Source organism: Daucus carota, chromosome 2 (assembly GCF_001625215.2).
Source record: "Daucus carota subsp. sativus chromosome 2, DH1 v3.0, whole genome shotgun sequence".
In the NCBI taxonomy this organism is placed as follows: Eukaryota; Viridiplantae; Streptophyta; class Magnoliopsida; order Apiales; family Apiaceae; genus Daucus; species Daucus carota.
Genome location: NC_030382.2, coordinates 35,424,894 through 35,449,550, shown reverse-complemented (window position 1 = coordinate 35,449,550; position 24,657 = coordinate 35,424,894). Strand labels below are relative to the sequence as shown.

The 24,657-nt window shown below is 31.9% G+C and overlaps 2 protein-coding genes across 3 annotated transcripts; both read left to right on the top strand.

Annotated features, from left to right (window-relative positions):
- The first annotated feature begins 14,419 nt into the window (after positions 1 to 14,419).
- LOC108208563 (F-box/FBD/LRR-repeat protein At1g13570) lies at positions 14,420 to 16,938 on the top strand. Of its 2 annotated transcripts, none has more exons than XM_017379092.2 (4): positions 14,420 to 14,507; positions 15,026 to 15,985; positions 16,094 to 16,252; positions 16,373 to 16,938. In XM_017379092.2, exons 2-4 carry the CDS (start codon positions 15,041 to 15,043, stop codon positions 16,739 to 16,741), a joined length of 1,473 nt encoding a protein of 490 aa, XP_017234581.1. In that variant the 5' UTR covers positions 14,420 to 14,507; positions 15,026 to 15,040; the 3' UTR covers positions 16,742 to 16,938. The 2 variants fall into 2 exon arrangements, with proteins under 2 accessions (XP_017234581.1, XP_017234582.1); XM_017379093.2 differs by having other exon boundaries at positions 16,094 to 16,155; positions 16,373 to 16,474.
- Positions 16,939 to 19,833: 2,895 nt separating this feature from the next.
- Positions 19,834 to 20,970, top strand: LOC108207455 (metal tolerance protein B). Its single transcript, XM_017377900.2, has 2 exons — positions 19,834 to 20,298; positions 20,404 to 20,970. Exons 1-2 carry the CDS (start codon positions 19,890 to 19,892, stop codon positions 20,901 to 20,903), a joined length of 909 nt encoding a protein of 302 aa, XP_017233389.1. The 5' UTR covers positions 19,834 to 19,889; the 3' UTR covers positions 20,904 to 20,970.
- The last annotated feature ends 3,687 nt before the right edge of the window (positions 20,971 to 24,657 follow it).

Below are 24,657 nucleotides of genomic sequence, written 5' to 3'. Positions count from 1 at the left end.
AATCATTATTCTTAGAATTTTTTTTATTTAGTAACAACCATTCCATTGATGAAGAATCATTTTTCCAGTGTTTATTCATGCAACAAATAATAATTTAATATTTTTTCTCCAATGTTCTTCTTATTAATAAATTAAATTGATGTTGGATTTTCAGTGGATTAGTGATATAATTTAAATTGATTAGATAATGTTTTATAGAATTTTTTATTTTTGTTTCAAAAAAAAACTTCGATGATATAAAGACAGTAGAACTCTAAAAGAATCATTAATATAATCTATGATAATATATTAATTGTAGAATCTTTAATTTATATTAATAGTGCACCGAATATTCATACAATCTATTTATAAATGGTAAGAAATAATGTAAAATATGTAACATTGACGTATCATTAATGGTAATATTTTTAAGATCTCAACTTACATGGAAACATTTTAATTGTATATTATATGGAATTGTAACGGTGAATTTGATGGCAATAAAGATTCAATCTTTTTAATTTTGGAAATACAATTGACAAAATCGTATGACTGATATGTATATAATGATAATTAAAATATGTTAATTAGATCAGTGATATCATCATATTAATTGGAATCAATTAAGGAGAGTAAATTATATTCATTATCTCCCTGATAAAGGAAAGTTATGTAATAATTCTGCACTCGATACACTTAAGGATACGTATAAAAAATTTAATAGTGCAAAACATTCTATGTACTGCCCTTGTACATAAATTGATTGTATTTATACAGTATGGAGTATATCCCATCTGATCACAAGATCAAGACTAATCCAACAGCTAGATATCACGTCTCTCGCTAAAACTCCGTCTCTTTTGAACCTCGCCTATATATATATATATATATATATATATATATATATATATATATATATATATAGGCAAGTGCTCAAATGAGAACCCAAGCTCATGTGAGATATGAGATCTAATCTCAGCCCTTTATTTATAATACAACTTTTAATCACACCCTCACATTTTTTCTCTCCTAACCACGTGCTTGACCACTTATCTTCTCATTTCATCCCCAATCCCCACACCACCGCCTTTTGCCTTCGATAAAATTGTTCTTCACCTCCAACGTCAATCTTCAATCAGACCTGTTCATCCCCTCCACTGTGCTCTCCATTTCTCTCTCCATCTCCCTCTCCCGTCATCTTTATCCCTTCCGTCTCCTTCTACCTCTCTCGACCCATCCACCAACGGTGAAAACTTCGCCGCCTTTCCAATGACACAATCCACCGACGGTGAAAACGCCATTGCCTTCCCCAGCGACACAATCAGGCTAATCAGCAACTGTATTGGTGTGGAGCTTCTTGGCGATGACGATGAAGGAGCTGGTGGAGGAGAAGGAGGTGGAGTTGAAGTCAACGAATATGAAGAAGGAGAAGACAAGATCAGAGGCGAAGGAGTAGACAAGGGAAGAAAGGGTTAATCGGTGGTGGAGGGGTGGTGTTTGAAGGTGGAGATGCGTTGAAGTGGGTGCTGCCGTTGTGTCGTCGGAGACGCTATTGTTGGATCTATTTTGGCGTTGGTGATTTTATTTTTCTGGTGTTGATTTTTTTCTTTACTGGTGGTGATTTTTTGTTTGACGGTGGTGATTTTTGTTTTTTGGAGCTGATTTTACTTTGTAGTTGGTAATTTTTCAGATTTCGGGGTTTGTAGATAGTGGTGGTGGTTTGTAAATGGTGGTGATGTGGTGATTTTCATTTTCTGAAAGTGATTTTCATTTTTCCAGCGGTGTTTTTTAGTTTTCCGATGGTGATTTTCGGTTTGACGGTGGTGATTTTATGTTTGCCGGTGGTGATTTTCCGGTGGTCGCCGGAGGTAGAGCCGGCCAAACGGGCCGAACCGTTCGAACCGGCACGCCCCGAACCGTGTTTTTAACCGCCCGAAACCGTATAAACACGGGCCGGTTCGAAAACCGCATGAACCGAAACTGAGTACGGGCCGAACACGGGTTTAGAATCGAGAAACCGAACCGTAACCGGCCCGAAACCGCTTTAACCCGCTTGAACCGCACAAGCTGGAACCGTTTAACCGCGGTTTGAACCGCGAACCGCAAAACCGCGGTTTAACCGTGGAATTCTACACCGTAATCTGTATCAAATTTATATTTAAATAAATTAGCCTGATTTAAATTTTAAATATTAAGTTTATATTTACATAAATTAAATTTTATTTAAAAATGTCATTTTATAATTAAATTATTAAACACTCTACTAACTTATATTTTAAAATCTTATAAATCATCACCACTTAATAATTTTATAAGTTATATTAAACTGATTTTGATATAATAATTTTATGTTATATTATATACTATAAAATAAGAAAATTTTCACTTTTGTTATATTAAAACTGATTTAGATATAATAATTATATATTATATTATATACTATTAAATAAGATATTTTTAATTTTATGATAAAAAAATATTTAGCAGGGCGGAACCGGACCGCGGAACCGCTTGAACCGCTTGAACCGCGGAACCGCGGAACCGGCCCGTGTTTCGCTACTTCCAATTCTATGAAAGAATGAAGCAGGGTGTATTTTTTTATTATTTCGTTTGACAGTCTGTCCAATCTTGGCACGGTGAACCGTGATTGAACCGTGGAACCGCGGTTCGCGGTTCACGGTTTCTTTCCGTTTTATTCGTCTTTATATTTTAAAACGAAATAAAAAAGTTTATATTTTAATATATTTGATATTATATTTTTTATTTTTTAATTTTAAACTAAATGTCAACTATCATAAAATTATTTTCAAATTTTTAATTAAATTAATATTAAGATTCTCTCTTTTCCATTATATTATATTAGAAAAATATAGAAGTTTATATATTAAACAAAATAAAAAGTTTATATTTTAATAAAAAGTGTCTATTTTAATACACTCGATATTTATATTTTATTTTTTGTTTTATATGAAAACATAAAAGTTTACATTTTAAAATGAAATTGAAACTTAAAAAAAGGTAAAATTTAATTTAATTTATAAAAGTTTGCTCAACTGGTCCTCAGTGAACTTAAGGAACCGTCGAATTCGAACCGTGAACCGTTGAACCGGCCCGAACCGTATAACCCGTCTAACCCGTCTAACCCGTATAAACCGTGTTATACGGTTATGGTTTTGATTTTCTCCAGCCCGGCCCGGACCGGCCCGGACCGCCAATCTTGGCGTGCCGGTTACGGTTTCACCGGCGACGGTCCGGAAACCGCATGAACCGGCCCGAACCGGCCCGGCCCGCCCGTTTGGCCAGCTCTAGCCGGAGGTGGTGGTGGCCGGAAATGGTGATCGGCGGTGGTTGAAGGTGGCAGGTGGTGGAATTAGAATGAAGATGATGCTAAAATATTTACAAATTAAAAATTAATGTGTGATGAGAGATTGATATAAGGTATAAATTGTGTGGCTGAGATTAGATCTCATATCTTACAATAACATTGGTTCTCACTAGAGCATGACTCTATATATATATATATATATATATATATATATATATATATATATATATATATATATATATATATATATATATATATATATAGGAGGAAGATCCTAAGAAAACCCAGCTTATCAAGAAAACCGAGAAACCCACTTAATCACCGTTGATTTTATAATCATAATATATATTTTAATTTATCAAAAGATCAATCAAATCTAATTCATAAGGGATATTATGGTAATATTCTACATATATTTAATGCATTCAATCAGTAATATATTTAATGCATTTAATCAGTACATTCAATAAAGATTTGCAATTAATTGATTTCCTTTTTTATATTATTCATATCTCAATCAATCAATCAGTATTAAATTTGAATTTCAAATTTCAAAAGATTCACCTTGCTAAAAACTGATCGAATATCTTAGAGAATCTTGTTTATATATTTTGCGTTATCTTGTGTATGATAATAAATCTCTTACCATTGTTATAACGGATCATCTAATAATTTTTTTTATTACGGTCTTTTAAGTGTTTTACTAATAAATATAATATTTTCCTAAGATTCTCTTAAGTGCTCTATTAATTTAAAATAATTTTTTTCCCAGGATTCTTTCAAGTGTTTTACTCAGTTAAATATATTTACGATTTTCTAAGATTCTTTTAAGTGTTTTACTGATTTAAATTGAATATTTAAAATAATTTTTTTCTAAGATTCTTTCAAGTGTTTTACTCATTTAAATCTATTTAAGATTTTTCTGAGATTCTTTTAAGTGTTTTACTAATTTAAATTGAATATTTTTTTAAGATTTTCATAAGTTTTTTACTAATTTAAAAATATTTAAGATTTTTCAAGATTCTCTTAAGTGTTTTATTGATTTAAAATTATTTAAGATTTTCTATGATTCTCTTAAGTGCTCTAATAATTTAAAATAAAATTTTTTCTAAGATTTTCTAAGATTCTTTTAAGTGCTCTAATTGGAATCTTGAAATGTTATAATATTAATATTACATATTAATTAAAAATTGCATACAATGACTTAAGTTCTTTAATTATCTTTTTCTTTAAATATAAAATTTAAATATTGAAACAATACTTTAGAGAACCCTCATTTGAAAAATATTTGAACGGGTATCGTAAAGAATCTAGTAGGTGTATAAGTGAACATCTACTAGAATCTCAACATACTGTTATGAGATTGATGATGTAAGTAAAATTATAACTAAATTGGAAGTTGTTATGTGTTCGGTTTGTTGATGATATATGATTTATTATGTGCACTTTTTAAATAAATCATAATTTAAATTAACACATTTTATTTAATTAAGTGATAAGTATTAAGATTCTAATAATTAATATTAAAAATTTATAAAAAAATTGTATACAATGACTTAAGTTCTTTAATTATTTTTTACTTTTAATATAAAATTTAAATATTGAAAAAACATTTTGAAGAACCTTCATTTGAAAAATATTTGAACGGGTATTGTAAGAAATCTCTTCATTTACTATATATTATAATAGTTGTTTTAATTCAACTTTGTAAATAAATTTTTTAAAAATTCTACCTTATATTATTCTATTATATTTGAGCGAATATTTTAAAGTAATATAAATTTATTATAATATCAGTTTAAAGATTCTACTATATATTATTCTACAAATTTGAGTGAATGTTTATTGGACTCTCATGATATTATAATATGTCAATTCAATTAAGTGTTCAAGTGTATTTTAATATTTGTTATTTTGTTATACAAGCGAACATTTTAAAGAATCTCCATATCAAAAAATGGTATCTTTAATAAAATCATAATCTAATTATACTTTCTAATATATCATAAAACTAATTAGTAATTAAATGTTAATTTAATCGTTGAGCAAAAAATTTGATAATGAAATATTTTAGAGTGATGTATAGATGAACATCTACTAGAATCTCAATATTCAATTCAACATACTATAATGAGATTGATTTAAGTAAAATTATAACTACACTTGAAGTTATTAGGTGTTCGTTTGTCGATCATATATGATTTTATTATGTGTTCTTTTTAAACTATTCAATAAACTAAATTTCAAAAAATTTAATTTTAAACACCTAACATAATCGTAAGAAATGTATTATTAGAAACATATTTTTTATAATCAAGTAGAATGAATTTTTAAAAAAAAAACATAACGTTAATGGTATAGCGGCACCTCGTATGAATTTTATCAGAAAAAAAGAATGTGCAAAGAGAGAACTTCTTTCAAAAAATCACAAAGAACACACTCAAATAGGGAACATCTACTACAAACTAACAAAGAATACAAATATAAATTCTCCATTATTGGAGAAAATAAAAAAAATCTAAACAAAACTAGACAAATAAATCAAATCAGACCCCCGCCTCTACCAAACAAAACTTACCAACAAATAAAGGAATTCTTAGAATATGTACTGGAACCTTGTGTTGTTCTGTAAAACAACTCTGATTAGAACACTGAACATAATATTGATTAGAATTTTTACAAAGATCTAAACTGAATGCATTAGTAATGAACACCAACTGAAGCATGTGTGAAATACAACTATACACACAATATCAACTTCAACAATCAACTATACTATAATGAATCTCTTATAGAACACTAACCAAACAAGGAGAATCTTCAAACTTAAGAATATGACAGAATCTTCAAATTGAGATAAGGTGTTCTGGATCCCTGATTAGAATATTGGTGAGGACAATAAGAAAGTTCAATCTAAATTTCAAGCCAACATCTGTATACTCTCTATTGTAAGAATTCTCAAACATTAACTCCCCGTTCGGCAAACCAAGTACATTCTAGACATCATCTTCTTAAAAGTTTATAATATTCTCACCAATTGAAATTGTTAAATCGATTGGTTTGTACGACTTTGAAATCGAAAAACTCAGAAGTTGAGGGTATTCCATGATGTTGAAAAGTAGAAGCTTTTCGAATCCGGTTTCCACAACCCATTGTCTTTGTGCATCGGAAAGATTCCCCACGATTCTCTTTAAGAAGATAGGTTTTACTCGTACCAACAAATGGCCGGTGTTCTTATGGAGATTCTTTTCTGCCATTATATCTCTGAAAAGGATTATATGGTTCTAGAGATTATACAAAAGTCATAACAGATAAATTTTATGAAAAAGTTTTAAGATCCATGAGGAGGATACGTGGTACAAACCTTCAAACGATGAATCATGGTGTTTTCAACCACGGCGGTCTCTTTCTTACAATTGCAGAGATTCTTATTAGAGGATAATATATGTATGTAATGATTCTAGATTATTTGTGTGCTTTGATTGGATTTTATTAGATGCCAAAAATAGAAGATTTTTAATTAATCAATGACAGATTCTTTACAATTTTGCCCCCGTGTGTGTTAGATTATAGATATATTTGATTGATTTTAATTTTAGAAATAGTTATATATGAGAAAAATAATCAACGGTATCTAAGAGGGTTCCTCGGTTTTCTTGATAAGAGAGTTTTCTCTGGAACCTCACTCTATATATATATATATATATATATATATATATATATATATATATATATATATATATATATATATATATACGGTTTTTCTATTGTGTGCCCATGGGCACATGCTAAGCGCGGAAAATTTTGTGCTTGAGAGATTTTGATTGGCTCCCCTCTTTTGATAATGGTGGACCCCCCTTGCAAATACACCAACCACACCAATCAAAATCTCCCAAATATAAAAATTTCCGCGCTTAGTGTGTGCCCATGGGCACACACTAGACAAACCGATATATATATATAGGAGTAAGATTCTAAGAGAACTTTTTTATCGAGAGAACCGGGGGAACAAACCTATCTACCGTAGATGATTCATTTAAATCCAATGGCTATTATAATTAGAAGATTTAGTGAATATATATATATATAGAGTCATGCTCCAATGAGATCCACTGTTATTGTGAGATATGAGATCTAATCTCAGCCATTCATTTAAATACATTATATTCATCTCTCATCATTCATTTAAAATAATATTTTATTATTTCACAATCTTCTAATTCAACTACCTATCACCTTCAACCACTGCTGACCACCACCTCCGGCGACAACCACCACCTCCGGCGACCATTAAAAAATCACCGCCGGCAAACATAAAATCACCACCGTAAAATATAAAATCACCACCAGAAATTGAGAAATCAACACCAGAAAAACAAAAATCACCACCGTAAAAACAAAAATCACCACAAAAAAATGAGAAATCAATACCGAAAAATGAGAAAGCAACACCAGAAAAAAAATTCACCACCGTAAATTAAAATTACCACACCACCACCATCTACAAACCACCACCACCACCCCCGAAATCCCCAAATACAAAACAAAATCACCACATCCAACCACATATAATTAAAATCACACAATGCACAAAAATCATCAAACTGATCACAAAATCATAAAAATTAACACGCATTTAAATCAACAAGATCAAAATCAACAAAATCGAACAAAATAAAACATGAAAAATCGAATGAAATAAAAAAAAATCACTACATAAGCAACACCACCACCACCACCAAATCTCTCAGCACCACCAAAACTGTCGACATAATTATAGAACGTGACGGCGAAATCAGAAGCTTGCCTGCGTGCGTTGAGATTGGATCGACGACGAGCAACAATGTCAGTGAGTAAATGAAAGTAAGGAGGAAGAGGATTGTCGACGTGGCATAGAGGTCGGCAGCAGCCGCGATGCCGGAGTGGCCGCCTCGCCGATGGAGATGAAGGCGATGATGTGCAGAGAAGAGGAAGCGAGCAGAGAGTGCAAGCACGTGTATACAAAGGTACTGTGAGTGTTATCTGTGTTGTTTGTGGTGGAAGGTGCGGCAGAGTTGCCGTCGAGTTGATGTCAGGAGGGGGGGGGGGGTTGCTCGAGCAGTGAGAGAAGTGGGTGGGTGGGTGGGTTGGGGAGGTGAGAGAAATGGGTGGGTGGGTGGATTAAACTTAACATTTAATATGTGTGGTTATCATTTAATTTGGGGATAAAAATGTGTGGCTGAGATTAGATCTCATATCTCACATTAGTTGGGGTTCTCATTTGAGCACAAGCCTATATATATATCAATGATTCAGTAAAGGGCATAATCGGATATCAATAAAAATATCTTCTGGGCAAATTTTTATTTATGACCAATGATTTGATTAACATAAATAATAAGATATGTAATCAATTGCTTTCCTTATTTATATTCTCCATATCTTAATCAATCAACTAGAAAATTTAATGTAGATTAACTTTGAATTTCAAATTTCAAATTTTCAAAAGATTGACCATGATGAAAATATTTATTCATCAGAGATTCTTTCAAATATTGTGTAAATATCATGTTTATTAAATCAGTACTTCATTATCCATGAAATATTTCTTTTCAATATTGTATAAATTAAAAGAACATTTAGTTTTCTAATAAAGATTCTTCAAAATATTGTAAAAGTATTTAGTTACATAATTGACTTGCGAAATCTATTATAGCAAACTTATATGTTTTCTTGTTAGGAATTCTATAAAGTGCTCTTTAAATATAAATTAAGTTAGTATTATTTTTCAATAATAAAATTTTGAAATTCTATAAAAAAAATTAAATATAATTCACCGTGTTAATATTCTTTCAATTACTTAAAATAAACGTTTTATGTCAATTTTATAAATAAATATTTAAAAAATTATACTATATCCATTCTCCGATATTTGAGCGTACATTTTAAAGAATCCCAGAACATTTTAAAGAATCTCAATTTTCATTTATGACCAATTATTTGATTAACATAAATAATAAGATATGTAATCAATTGATTTCTTTATTTATATTCTCCATATCTTAATCAATCAACCATAGAATTTAATGTATATTAACTTTGAATTTCAAATTTTCAAAAGATTGACCATGATGAAAATAGTTATTCATCAGAGATTCTTTCAAATATTGTGTAAATATCACGTTTAATAAATCAGTACTTTATTATCCATGAAATATTTCTTTCAATATTGTATAAATATTTAGTTTTCTAATAAAAATTCTTCAAAATATTGTAAAAGTATTTAGTTACAGAATTAACTTGCGAAATCTATTATAGCAAACTTACATGTTTTCTTGTTAAGAATTCGATAAAGTGCTCTTTAAATATAAATTAAGTTAGTATTAATTTTCAATAATAAAATTTTGAGATTTTTTAAAAAAAACTTAAATATAGTTCACCGTGTTAATATTCTTTCAATTACTTAAAATAGACATTTTATGTAAATTTTATAAATAAATATTTAAAAATTGTACTATATCCATTCTTCGATATTTGAGCGTACATTTTAAAGAATCTCAAAACATTTTAAAGAATCTCAATTTGATTTGAATTATACTTTATTATATATACTAGAATCTATTATTAAATGTTCTTTTTATATAGGGTCTCGACCAATGTTTAAAATAGAACCATTAGGGTTCTGCTCACAACCGTGTAATTTTCACCGACTTTCAGAATTTAAATCTAAATACATGTTTTTCCGCATAATTGTGTGTGTTCAAAAGTAATTTCAAAATTTAATACATAAATGAGAATTTTTTTCATGTGAAGTTCTGAACCCAAACTAATATATAAATATATAATTTTTACAAGAATCTTTAAGTGTACATATATAGAATCTTAGCATATTATAATATGTAGTAATTCAACTAAATATTAAAATAAATAAAAATATTAATTTATTATTTTATATGTTAATAATGAGAAATTACTTAGTAATTAGATCCTACAGCTTTTCTTTTACCGATAAAAAATATAAATATGACGGTAATTAATAGATTCCTTAAGAAAATATAATTTTATGAAAATTCAATTATTTAGAAAGATAAATATGAAGTTAATTAGTAGATTTTTTAAAGGAATATAGTTATGGTGAAATTCAAATATTTGAAGCAATTTAGACAATATATTTGTGTATTAAAATAAAATACACAAGTATTTATTATAAAAATATTATCTTGTCGGGAGATTCGCTTAAGTGTTTTAAATAAATGAAATTGTAATTTATTATATTCTATTTTAATAATGTAAAACTAGTTAGTAATTAGATTCCACAACTTTTCTTTTACAGATAAAAAGATAAATATGATGAAGATTAGTAGATTCTTTAGGATAATATAATTATATTAATATTTAATTTTAAGAAGATAGGTATGACAGTAATTAGAAGATTCTTTAAAAGAAATATAACTGTAGTAAATTTAATTTATTTAAAACATTTGAGAGAACATATTTGTTAATAAAATAAATACACAAATATTTGTTTGAGAAATATAATTTGTCGGGAGATATATGGCTTATTAGATAACAGAACACCTATTATATTTCATTTTAGTAATGAGAAATATGGCTTATTAGATAACAAAACACCTATTAGATTAATATTCTATAATATAAATTTTAGTATTTTAAATTTTATAATAATTAAAATATTGGTGAAGTTGTTTGTGAGAACTGCTATCATAGGCAAGTAACATTTGTAAAAAGGATTTGGTCCACAGCCATCTTTTGAAGCATCACCGTCACTAATGATTCTTTTGTCTGGGCACTTTTGAAGTATCACCGTCATTAATGATTCTTTTGTCTCGGCACTGTGAAGCAACATGGAATAGACAAAGTGAGATTGTCATTAAAACTCTTTCATCGGAACAGAGCTTGGATTCTCTTGACCAACATATTATATTTGCCAAAAATTGAAGAATCTTTAATGGTAATTATATATAAAACCTCACAACACATCTTAGAATAATGCATAAAGGGATTCTTTTCAAAAATATTGTAGTCGTTTTTTTCCAAGAATCACTGAAAATGTAGTAAAAGTGCTTTGGAACTTAATAAAATTAATGAGATTTCTACAGCACCCCCTTTGGTTCCATCTTGCTTTTCAATTTTTGCTCCACAGCAATCCTGTGAAGCATTATCATCACTGATTATTCCTTCCTTTAGACCCTAATTAGCATTTATGAAATACACAACGGAAATATATAAAATTGTGACTCTTTCTGGTAAACACATTTTAGAATCTGATGACCAACATATTATATTGACAAAGATTATAGAATAGTTTTTTTAATATGACATCATATAGAATTCAAGAATTCAAATCCTTTAACTATTCTTTTGGCTTGGTTTAGCAGCATGAGTTCCGTGATTGCCCGGCATAATAGCAATTTTCTTCTGCTTTCGAGCAATAAATCAAGATTTGAATTTTCTTTCCATCATAGAAGTTGTTGCAGCCCATAGGGAATCAAGAGATGATGTTGGCATGCTGTTGTTGCTTCAGTTATATCAACTTTGAATTCTTGCAATGATCCACTAATACAAAACTAAACAAACTCAGACTCATAAACTTGCAAAGGAACTCAAAGACAGCTATGACTTGGTACGCAGGACACGAAATCGAACCCCAACTCGGAAAAACGACTAGGCAAAAAAATCAAAAGAAAACGCACTGCTCAAACAACTCCGTAACCATCGAACGAAAATTGACAGAAAACAGGGGACGGGGTTGTCTTTAGTGTGGGTTTAGAAATCAAGCAGGGTGATGGTTCTTTAAAGAATCCAGATCAATGATGTTCGCATGCTGTTGTTTCTTGTGCACCAGCGCATCGATCGTCTTCACTTAACCACGAAGTTCATCACATGATAAGGGTGTTCCTTCAAATTAAACACCACCACCGAATTAAACCTTGTCTGCGTAATCTGTTCTTTTTGGTCATTTGCATTCAAGATAGAATGCAAACCTTGTAATTTTCTCGTTGTTCTCCATCATGGAATTCTACAACTAAGTTGTTCTACGTCTGTGATTGTAGAAGATAAGAGTATGTTTTGTATTATGTGTGTTTTCATATATCTAAATAATGAGAATATTGCATAATCTTTCCTTTTAAAAGTTTATTGTGATTGATTTGTATGCAATTAAATGTGATACAAATTTCCATGTTTAAAAGATTCTTTGTCGATCAGGTCCAAAATAGAAAGCCATTTACCCAACATACACATGATTATTACAATAATGCCATTAAATTAATGGGTTTTAAATCATTGTAATATTAGAATATATCTATGGTTGTTATTAGATCTCTCAGTTCTCTTGATAGTAAGGTTCTCCCTCGAACCTTAATATATATATATATATATATATATATATATATATATATATATATATATATATATATATATATATATGCTCATGATCAAATAGAAACCAATGTTAGAATAAAAACTAAAAACCACTATTGAAACTCCTTAAATTACTAAAGGCACTCACTTACACTTAATTATAACCCAGCAGTAACCCCCCACCCAGATCTGCCCCCGTTCTTTCTCCTCCTTCCACTTCTCTTTCATCAACCGCACTTCATCTCCCTTTTCTCCTTCCACCTATACTATCACATCTATGCCCACACGCTCCTATCAACACTGCCACTCATGTCATTGTTTCCGATTTCACCATCATCACCACCACCTCTGCCACCTGCTCTTGATATTTTTACAAAAATCGGTGATATTCTGATATACTATTTAGTGATATAATCTATACATTTTAGTGATATCCGCTTTAGAAATTAGTGATATCCTCTGTAGAAATTAGTGATATTCGTAAAAATCTCCAGAATCTGATGCAAACCTCCAGATCTATTTTTGTTTGTTAATTCTGGTGGTGATGGCGGTGGCTGAGAAGAAGGTAGTGGAGATGGAGGGGCGAGGGCATGGAGGATGCGGGAGTGGGGTTAAGATGGTGGAGGTGGAGGTCGAGATGGAGTTATGGCGGAGGTAGGACCTGAGATAGCGTGCGGAGGTGAAGATGGCAAAGGTCGAGATGAAGGTGGTGGAAGAGGTGGAGGTGGTTGGACGTTGGTGGTAGAGATGGTGGAGGAGGAATGGAGGGATGGTGGACGTGAACGGGGTGGTAGTGGGCGACAAATGTGGAGGGGGCGTCCGAAATGGTGTTGCCGGAAGTGAAGGCTTAGCCGGAGAAGATGGAGGTGGAGGTGGGGTTGTTAAAAGATTAAGTGATATTGTGTTCAGAATTTAGTGATATTGCAGCTGGGTTTTAGTTTGTAGAATAAGGTGGTTTGTATTAGAGTAGTACTATATATATATATATATACAGAGTGAGTGTCAGAACCCTTAAAATGAGAACTAAACATGAAGCACTTATTTTAAACTCATCCAAACGACCCCGATCAACTAAATATGAGGCCCTAAGCGAGATTTTAATGGAGGTCTTTTTTTTTATATAAAAATATTCTATTTTATATAATATATGAATTTATATATTATTTATAATAAGTTTTATGTATTTTGATACTTATTTTTTATATTTAAAAAAATTTATATTTTAGATTCTTATAAATAATTATACATAATATTTATCAATAGGAACATAATCATTATCTTTAGATTTTACACCAAATTTATACATCATTTTATATATTGTTCTTTTTATTTTTTTAGGTTAATTTGTATATTAATATAAAATTTCAACTAAATAAATTTTAAAAAAGTATTATAACACAAAAGATAGAATCCACATAACTTATGAAAAATAAAAATAAATATTATTTATTTAAATATTATGTTTATTACATTTATCAAGTACTTACCCATATCACTGAAAAATTCAAAATCATTTGATTCATCTGATTCTCATTTTTTTAAGTTAATATTATTCATATTTATTAATATTTTATTATTATATATATTCTTTTTAAATACAATAATTCATATTTATTTTAAATATATTTTTTTATAAATACAAATCAAAGTTTAATTATTACAACCTAAATACATATATAAAACTATAAAAAATTTGGGGCCTTTTAAGGGTTTGGGATCCTAGGCGAGCGCTTGGTTGCTTTACTGTTGAGCCGACCCTAACCCCAGTATATATAAACGATACTAGCTGCTCTAAAGTTAAAGATCATAAGTTGTTCGAAAACAATATCATCATATACACGTACGTATTTCTATACCTCTCTTTGATCTTTGTTTGTTGTTTGTTGTTTGTTCAATTCAGCTGTTTGTTACTCATCCCCTGCTTCTGTTGTATTTCTTTAATGGGTAGCGGTCCACAGCCATTAATGGCTGCAAAGGAGTTAAACAACATACAACCGTTAGATGAATATCCAGTGTTTAGATTATATCATGTTTTTAATACGTTTAAGCGTTGTCGTTAGATGAATATCCAGTGTTTAGATTATATCATGTTTTTAATACGTTTAAGCGTTGCACGGGACATCCCCTAACCGTGCGTTTTAAACGCCGTATATGTCGATCCCGCCGCTGGATATTCATCCAACAGTACAGATATTTTATTTAAGAGCTCCCTGGCATATGGATGCCCGGGACCAGGACCCTTCTTTGATTATGTACATATTTTCGGTTCAATATAATGGGTCATGCACATATGTTTTTTTTTCGCTTTGGATCGTTTTTTGCTTATTGATTAATTGAGTTGTTATTATGATTACTTAGATATTCAATTTAGCAATGGCTGGTGATGTCCCAAAGAGGCCATCTTATGCTATAGAAGACGACACACCTAGTGCTAAAAGAAAGCAACTTGATAATCAAATGCGAGTGTTTGTTAGTGATGGAGTACACAGCGAGGGAATTGGTGATTTTGGAATGATACAACTTGATGAAAGATCAGATAGGATCAGCAACTTGCCACAAGAACTAGTACACTGTATCTTGGAGCGTTTGTCGGTTCACGATGCAGCAAGAACAAGTGTTCTGTCAAAAGAATGGAGGTGTAAATGGGGAATGAAAAACAATCTAGTCCTCGATAAGTTGTTTTTCTTGCAACTTACTGCTAATAAAGACAAAGACACGCATCAGTCTGCCTTTTCGAGGGCTGTTGAGATGATTATATTGGCTCATGCTGGACCTTTATTGAGCTTAAATCTCTTCATTCCTCCAAAACTTGATCAGTTTACTGTTTCTCGGTGGCTTGATCACTTTCTCAATAAAAAGGTTAAGGTCTTGGAGATCTTTTTTTCAGAAAAGAATGCCTGTGAAATTCCTTTGTTCACTTGTGAAGGGTTGGTTGAGTTCAAGCTCACTACAGGGACACTAACTGCATCACCTAAACTTGGAAGCTTTGATAATCTAAGAAGGGTTGAACTTATCGATGTCTCAATTACTGCTGACATCTCATTTGGGTCTCAACTGAAGGAATTGCTACTGTATGGCTGTACTGGAATTCACAATTTGGGCTGCCAATTTACCAATTCCAACAACCTCACATATTTTATCTTGTACAAAAGTGAACAAATTGAGTGGCAATGGTTTAAATGCACCAAACAATTGAAATTCTTAGGTCTCGCACTGACAACAGTAAATCCCAACACGAGGATGCCCGTCGATTTGATCAAGCTTCTTGGCGATACACCTAGCATCAGTCATCTTTATGTTAATGGTTACACTGTCGAGGTAAGAACAGAGTTCGACCAATCTAACTAACAGATTTTACATTCAACTAAATAATACTCCAGCAGTGTCTCTTACAATTTAGTGTTTTGCCTTTTCATCCATTAATAGGTTTTGGGACAACCATTTTATCCGACGTTGAAGGGAGTTGCACCACGAATAGAGATCCTTAGGTTACTTGGACTTCAATTTAAAAATGTTTGTCAACTTTACAATTCTCTTAGCTTGATCAGATGTTTGTCCAACCTGCGGGTTCTTATGATTGAACTGGTTAGAAATAGAACTAATTTTAAAAATCTTTTAATTATAATTTCCAGCTTGAGTTTTAACTCGTAAGTTTATTGGGGATGTTATGAAAGTATTAAGAAGTTTCATATGTTTCGTGTGTAGAAACCTGGAACAAGGAGTTTGGACCCAACAGTTGGACAAAGAATGGAAAAGCCTTGCTGGAAGGACGTGTTACTACACCAACTACATACTTTGACAATTCTTGATGTGGTGGTTGACACAAGAGTTCTCTCTTTGATAAAGACTTTGCTTGCAGTTTCCCCGTCGCTCAAGAAGATATTCTTTCACTTCAGCAATGTAAAAGCCGATGCCTATGCAGAGATGTCGAAAATTAAAAAATTGTTTCGACAGTGCCCCAGAAAGTCCTTGTCAGCAAAGATTTATCTATCCTTCCAAAATCCCCGAAATATAGTAACCCAACCCAATAGATATTCCTCGCATTTGGGAGCATTATGGTTTGAGTTGCACTGATTACAGACTAGTGCTTGCATGAGAATTAAAATTCTTATAATCAATTCAGGTTTAGAATACCGTTACCTAGCGTCGTTACCTGTAATAGTATCAAGTCAGAAATCTTCAAATGCGGATCAGCCTTGGCTCTGCAATCCTGCATTTAGAACTTGTTAATAGAAAAAGTTTGGAATTCAATGTGAGCTCTTAAGATTTAAATCCTGTTTATATATTATAAAAATCTGGTTCTAAAAATTTTAAGGTCTTAAGTGATATTACTGATTGCTTAGTACGCTTGTGAATGACAGAATTGTGAGCAGTATGAAGTACATATATGATATCACAATACATAGTAAAAGGAGTAAGAGAATTTTGATGTATTGAACAACTCGATGAGCTGCAATAAGATGGTCATGTCTGAGGTGTGGCTGGATTCTGAGACAGAACTTGCACAACATAAACTAAATCAGGACGTGTGAATGTAAGATGGATTAAACGTCCTACAAGACGTCTATAAGACGAAGCTACAGACTTACAGAGTAAGGGACTGGAATTGTCCTGAAAATTATGATTATGTTCCATAGAAATGACAAAGGGCTGAGCATCAACAAGTCAAGTGTCCTGCAAAATATCCGAGGCATATTTGTGCTGACCAAGATAGATGCCTTCTGAGGAACAGAAAAACGAACAACCTTAATGCCAAGGAAATAACGGAGTGGTCCCAAGTCTTTAAGTTGAAATTTGGCGGTCAGGTAGAATGTAATAGTATTGATAAGATGTATATGAGTTCCCGTAACAAGAATATCATCAACATATACCAGAATAGCAACAAAATTACAGTTTTGAGTAAATGTGAATAGGCTGTTATCAGATGGGATTAAGAGAAACCGTAATCTTTCAATGCAGTAGAAATTTAGCAAACCAACATCAAGGAGCCTGCGTCAGACCATATAACAACTTACTTAACTTGCATACAAAAGTAAAGTTAACGGGATAAATTGTAATTTTGTAGACTTCCTTCTATTGATTCTTTTCATACAAAATTACCGTTTTACCTTTGCAGCCGTTAATTTTAACTATTAACTTGACGGAATATGGTCAAAGGGATGCATATCGAAGCGCTTTTTAAACATTAAGGTGCGTATTGACAAGAAATTTTGTTCGAGACTAAATCGTAAAAGCGCTTAAACTTATGGGGTGCAAAATACAAATTACTCTAAAGTAAGCTAATCTATTTTTTCTCTTTGAAAAATCCTTTTTCCTGCAAATAATTTTCGGACAGACGCTCTCCAAACTTCCCCCACAAACTTCTCTTTGCCTATATAAGAAGGCCGTCCTTCCATTTAATTAATTAAAAATCTATATATTTCTAAAGAAAGACCGGGAGAAACAAATGGCCGGAATTTCACAAGCTTTTGTTTTGTTTATCTCTACATTCTACGCCAAGGAGGCATTCTAAAGGATAGAACAGAGTATTCACCACGAATTCATTTGAAGATAACAGTCGTGTCTGCTAGAAGATTTAATCATATATAGTGAGTTTCTATATATTTCCTCGGAAAAGATTTGTGTAAATTTCGCTCTGTTGTTTATGCATGCAATAAATTCTTTGATAGATCTGTAAATTGTCCTGTTTTGCTTGAGGTAGTCTGTTGCAGGTAATATGAAATTATAATTCTTGATCAGTTGGTAGTTAAAAAATTCGAAATTTTCATGCATTGACAAAATCCTTTTATCTTGTTGTTCATTGCTGAAATTGTTGAGAATCAATAAGCCTTAAAGTGTTAGAGGAATGCCCCAAATGGATTTAATGTTATATTTTAACCGAAGTGGATAAGGAACATTTTAGCTTTATTTTTTGTTGGATGGATAATAGTCGTTAGCATTCTTCTTTGTGTTATGCATTGATCATTTTTGTATACAAGTTGCTCCTAGAATTTATAATCTAAATGGAGATGATGGTTACAATAGCCAGAATATAAAGATAAATGATCATGACAAAATGCAGAGGCGCAGATCAAGTCCCACTCATATGTGGTGATCTTCTCCTTCTCTTTTCTATTTCTGCAATAAGTGAAAAAATTCAACCTGAATGGACATGTTTTTATACCTTTAGTCTGTGAATTTCAAAATAGGATGTCATATGTACTTGTTGAGATTGCTGTAAGTGTAGCCTGGTCCTGATCCATAAGGCATGTGAAGGTCTTATGAATCCATCTCTTATCTTTCATCTTAGCACTTGTGAAGACATTCGCAGGGCACACACACATATATAAGATTAAAATTCCTCAGGCTCGTCATTTTAATTTAAGCTTTGATGTCTCCAACTCCTTAGGCAGGAGCCACAAGTCTGGGTCCTTGTTTTCCCCTTGATCTCCAATCCTTTCCAGTAATAAATCTTTACATCATACCAACTGAATAGTGATGACAAATTGGTCCATGTACTCAATTTTGAGTTGATTTCAAAAAGAAAAAATTGAGAAATTTTGCAATAACCTTTTTCCCTCTAAATTTCTCTTTGTAAACTAGGAACCATTTTATGTTTTATCTTATTTTTAGGTGAACTTGTTATGTTCTTCACATTATTAACCAAAAAGGTTTGTTATGTACCTTTTATTTTTGTGCTTTGATGATTTGGTTGATTCAGTGTTTTGGTAAAATTTTCATTGCCCTACATGTGCTTAAGAAAACTTCTAACACTTTAGGCACTACCTTTTCAATGATAAAACTTGCTTCTGCAATTCTGCTGAGATTTGTTGTTGTAGTACCTAAAATTGGATTATACAGTTCTATGGTATATAGGACTTAAGAAATGTACATATAAAATATCTCAACTGGTTTTATAGGTTGATTTATTGCTAAGTTCGCACTGTTCACAAAATGCATTGCTCCTGTAAACCTGTTTTCCTGCTCAGGTGTTCGTTTAACTTGATTTGCATTGCTGCTAGAGGGTAAGCAGATGGAACATCAAATACTTCCCACTGCTGAAGAACACCAGCTGGAAGTTAATGAATCACCAAAAGCTGAAAGGAATGTGTCCTCTAAGGCACTACCATTATTGTGCTCTGTCTGCTCTTTTCTAAAATCAGAATTCAGTCTGTCTGATGCAAAGGAAAGATCAAAGTCTGGAACTAAACTTTGTGGGCTGATATTCTTTTATTTAATCGTCATGGTAGTAGAGATTGTTGGAGGTCTTGAAGCCAACAGTCTTGCAGTACTTACTGATGCAGCCCATCTGCTGAGTGACATTGCAGGATTTTCAATTTCTCTTTTTACTGTTTGGGCGTCTGGATGGGAGGCGACGTCACAACAATCATTTGGTTTCCACCGTCTTGAAGTTCTGGGGGCGTTTTTGTCTGTGGAGCTCATTTGGTTCATATCTGGGACCTTAATATATGCAGCAGTTGAAAGAATGTTTCATAAAAATGAGATGGTAAATGGAAAGCTCATGTTTGTTGTCGCTGCATTCGGTTGTTTCATCAACCTTGTAATGGTGCTCTGGCTTGGTCATGGTCATGATCATGGTCACGTGCATAGTCACCATCACGGTCATGATCACAATCACGATCATCCTCACAGTGGAAGTCATGATCAGGGACATATTCACAATCCGATTCAAAATCTTGTCCTTGATCATACGCATAGTACCTATCATGAAATCGAAAATGATCATGGCGTTGCAGCTGAATGTACTGAAGAAGAGATTAAAACTCTGGTGCCAAATTCCCCGGTGAAGACCAGAAAACGAAATTTAAATATTCAAGGGGCTTACTTGCATGTCATTACTGATCTGATTCAGACCATTGGGGTAATGGTTGCTGGCTTAATCATATGGGCAAAACCTGAATGGATAGTGGTTGATCTAATCTGTACACTCATCTTCGCAATTGTGGCTCTAAGTACTACTTTGCCCATGCTGACAAATATATATTGCATTTTGATAGAAAGTACACCAAGTGAGATTAACATTGATCGTCTCGAGCATGATCTTAAATATATGGAAGGAGTTAAAGATGTCCATGATATGCATGTCTGGTCAATCACAGTAGGGAAAAATGTATTAGCCTGCCATGTAATAGTTGAGGCCGGAGTTAGTTCAAACGAATGCATTCACAGACTGACGGATTACTGTCAAACAGTATATGGTATTCAACATGTAACTATTCAAATTGAAGAAGGCTGAAATTGAAACTTGTTAGTCATCTTCTATTTTTCCTTGCTAGAAATGAATGTAAGTCTGATATTTATCATCTCTGTCTAGTTTGTTAGAGTAGCCTCAGTTCATCATTTTTCTCATATATTATTATGAAACCTTTTTTCTGTAAAAACCATTCTTTTATTGGTAAGCACCCAAGCTTTATCTTCTTATATACACTCAAACCCAAGCTGTTCCCCAGTTTATCTTCTTCGAGTGGTGAAGATATCTCTTCACAGTTATATGTATTAAACAAGGATGATACTAGCAAAAAAGGGGTCAAGCAGAGGAAGCTACAAATATTTGTGAAGGAAAATAGGATGACTATGAAGATGGAAAAAAGTCGCAAACAAGAAAAGAATGTAGTAGAAGAAGGTAAGGGGGTCAGGGTCCCTGGCCATACTCGACCGGTTGGAAAGTGTGTGGGATATATATACGGGGCTGTCTGGGTTAACTTTAAAATTCTTACTTAAATAATTAAGTTAAATTAAAGAAATGGAGTAAAAATGAGAAATAAATAAGTTAATAAAGTGTTTGGAAAAGAAGTAGAAACTCTAAAAGAAAAGCTAGCATTCTCAGATTCTTAAAAGTGCTTTTACTTATTTACACAAACATGTCAAGAAAAATAGAAGCTAGAAGCAGAAGTAGAAGGTAAGGGGGTCAGGTCAGGGTCCCTCGCCATACTCCACCGGTTGGAAAGTGTGCGGGATATATATACGGGGCTGTCTGGGTTAACTTAAAAAAAGCGAATTCTTACTTAAATAATTAAATTAAAGAAGTGGAGTAAAAGTGAGAAGTAAATAAGTTAATTAAGTGTTTGGAAAAAAAGTAGAAACTCTAAGAGAAAAGCTAGTGTTCTCAGATTCTTAAAAGTGCTTTTACTTATTTACACAAACAGGTCAAGAAAAATGGAAGCACAACCAGAAGCTACTCGTGCTAAACAAACGTGCGCTATATATGAAGGGCAGCCATGCACCATATAGCTATGTTAGTAACTTACACCCGGCAAAAAAAAGTGTAGAAAAATTCTATGATGAGGCAGCACCCCCTTCATATATATCAAAAATTAAGGATTAAGCTGTCTAGTGCTGTCCCGACATTCGTATTAACATTCGTATAATTGGAAACCGAACCCGTGTAGAGTTTCCTGAATTATTAGCCGGATGACCTATAAGAATTTTTTGTGTGTATATACTGTAATACTACTGAACTCTATATGTTTGCATTTGCTACCCTTTTTGACTCTATATGCATGTATGTTTTTTTTTTGTTAAAGCGGTGTTCGGGCCGCTTGCGCGCTCCTTGATTAATCCGATTAATCCGATTAGGCTTCTAGCACACTTATACCCGAGCATATATGCATGTATGTTTATCATGGTGAAAGATTGAATATTTGTTTAATTAGATGTGTCTGTTTAAACCCCGGCCACACGTCTCAGTTCAATATTTTAGTTATGTTCTGCTTGGAGTATAAATATTGTCTCTGAGATCACCGATAAAATAGTCATCTTTATGATAAATAATATCCAAATCTGGACCGTGCATATTTTTGCGTTCGAACTAGAAAGATGACAATAAAGAAAGAGACGAGTGAAAAACTTGAACAAAATGGCATGGATTATTGTTTAGTAACCTCTTAAAAGAAGTGCTAGGATGGTGTCGAAAGATAAAGCAGTTGTGAATACAAAGCACCGGCCACGATTTGATACAGAGGATGAAACACCAATTATTATTGTCTGGATTTTAATTATTGATATATGAAGACAAAAATAGACGGTGAATTTTGGGTTGGATACGGATTTTCATTTTACGATATAAATATATTTTTAAAAAAATAAATCCAATTTATGTTAAAAATACATAATATATATAAATTCAAATAAAATAATATACAAATATAAATTTATAATATATATTTCATATAAAATATATTTTTGAGATATATTTTAATTTTTTACCAAACACTTTCTTAGCAGCCCAACAGTTTTGAACATCTATCCCAAAACAGACTTCACATATAATATTAGGTGAATTAGTATAGCATAGGTTTGTGCTCCTCTTAGATCTGGATCTCATCATAGCACATCAGCCCATCAAATATCATTGTTGTTATATATCACCACCACTGGCTATGATAATCTTCTTTTGATTTCAACCATCTCAAGTTGTTGCAATTAGTCTTCTCCAGATCTACATCAAATTGCTCTAACTGCTGATTTGGTACTAATCCAAGGAAATTTGATGAGATTTGTTCAAGGTATGTTGTAATTTTGTTATGATAAGTGATTTCTTGTATAACTATTAATTCTTATTGATGTATCACTTCAGTAATTTTTCACATCCATAAATATAGCACATTTAAGGTTTATTTATTCTTTGATTTTATCAGAATGTTTAAATGTTTGAATTTTTTTATTTTTTAGAAGGATTAAGGGTCTGTTTGGGTGTTTGGGAGTGCAGTTATAAATTGTTGTTATAAATTGTTGTGTTGTTGGTAAAAAAGTCATGTTGCAGAAGTCAGATAACTGTTTGGTAATTTTTTGATATGAGCTTATTTTGAGTTATAATATAAAAAAATAACGTTTATTTTGAGTTATAATATAAAAAAATAACGTTTTTGTTTAGGTTTGATAGTGAAATCTATAACAGTTTTTTGCAAAGCTGAAAAGCAACTTTTTCCAAAAGCATGGGAAGACATGCTTTTTCTAAAAGCAACTTTTTAGCTACTAAAAAGTTGCTTTAAGATTTACCAAACAGTTTTTCACCTGCTTTTCAGCAAAAAGTTGTTGTTGCCGTATGTAACAGCAACCCCAAACAGTACCTAGATGTTTGAACTTGGTTGTATTACATGAACTTTTATTATATGTTGGTGCGGGGTATTAACTAAGATTCTGCGGCAGAACTCGCCTTGTACTCGCCTTGTTTTGTAGTTTTGTATATTTCAGCTGAATTTTTTATTTTGTATTGATCATAAAATATTTTAACAATTGAATGCAAAGAGTCTATTCAAAATTTTGGGTTGTGCAACAACATTTGCCTTATTTGTAGTATAGGGGTACGGTTCGGATGTTAAACATAATATTTTGTAGCAAAATTCGTTTTATTTTGTAGTATTAATATTATATTTACATGGAGTGAGTTCAGGTGTATAATTTTGTCTTAATTCTAGTATTAATTAGAGTTCTGCAGCACAATTGCACATGCAAAATGTGGTGTTTATGAATTATATTTTGAAATTATTTTTAAACACACCAAACGATGCAAAAAACATGTATTTAACCCTAATAAGAAATTATTTATGAAATTATTGTTGAATGCCAAACAGACCATTGTCGTAGGATCACAAGCTTCTCATTAGTCCTAACAAGATTCAGGTTGAGGGATGATTTGAAGGGATGTAGCTAAAATTTTATTATTAGAGATATAGTCCTAATTTGAGTCAAAATCTCATATATAATAATATATTGGTGTGTATTATTATGATAGAAATTTCATTTGCATCAGCGTAAAAATTCGAAATCAGAAGGAATATAATTATGTATCTATGAATTCAACATTGATTACATTCCGGAAAATTGTGTTGTATATAAGCTTTAAGATTAAGCAAAGGTGTTGTGTCTAGCAATTATCATTACGTGTGCATAATCGGGCAATTGAGGAAATTACATTTTATGCATAAAAAATTAGGTTGTAATAGATAGTGTTGACTGTGAGAGCGACTTTAATTTCATGTAGTGCTTAT

Coding starts and splice junctions, on each gene's coding strand:
- LOC108208563 (XM_017379092.2), top strand. CDS start 15,041: ATGGCTGGTGATGTCCCAAAGAGGCCATCTTATGCTATAGAAGACGAC. Junction 15,986..16,093: donor TTAATGGTTACACTGTCGAG/GTAAGAACAGAG, acceptor ATCCATTAATAG/GTTTTGGGACAACCATTTTA. Junction 16,253..16,372: donor GGGTTCTTATGATTGAACTG/GTTAGAAATAGA, acceptor TTTCGTGTGTAG/AAACCTGGAACAAGGAGTTT.
- LOC108207455 (XM_017377900.2), top strand. CDS start 19,890: ATGGTAGTAGAGATTGTTGGAGGTCTTGAAGCCAACAGTCTTGCAGTA. Junction 20,299..20,403: donor CAATCACGATCATCCTCACA/GTGGAAGTCATG, acceptor ATGGCGTTGCAG/CTGAATGTACTGAAGAAGAG.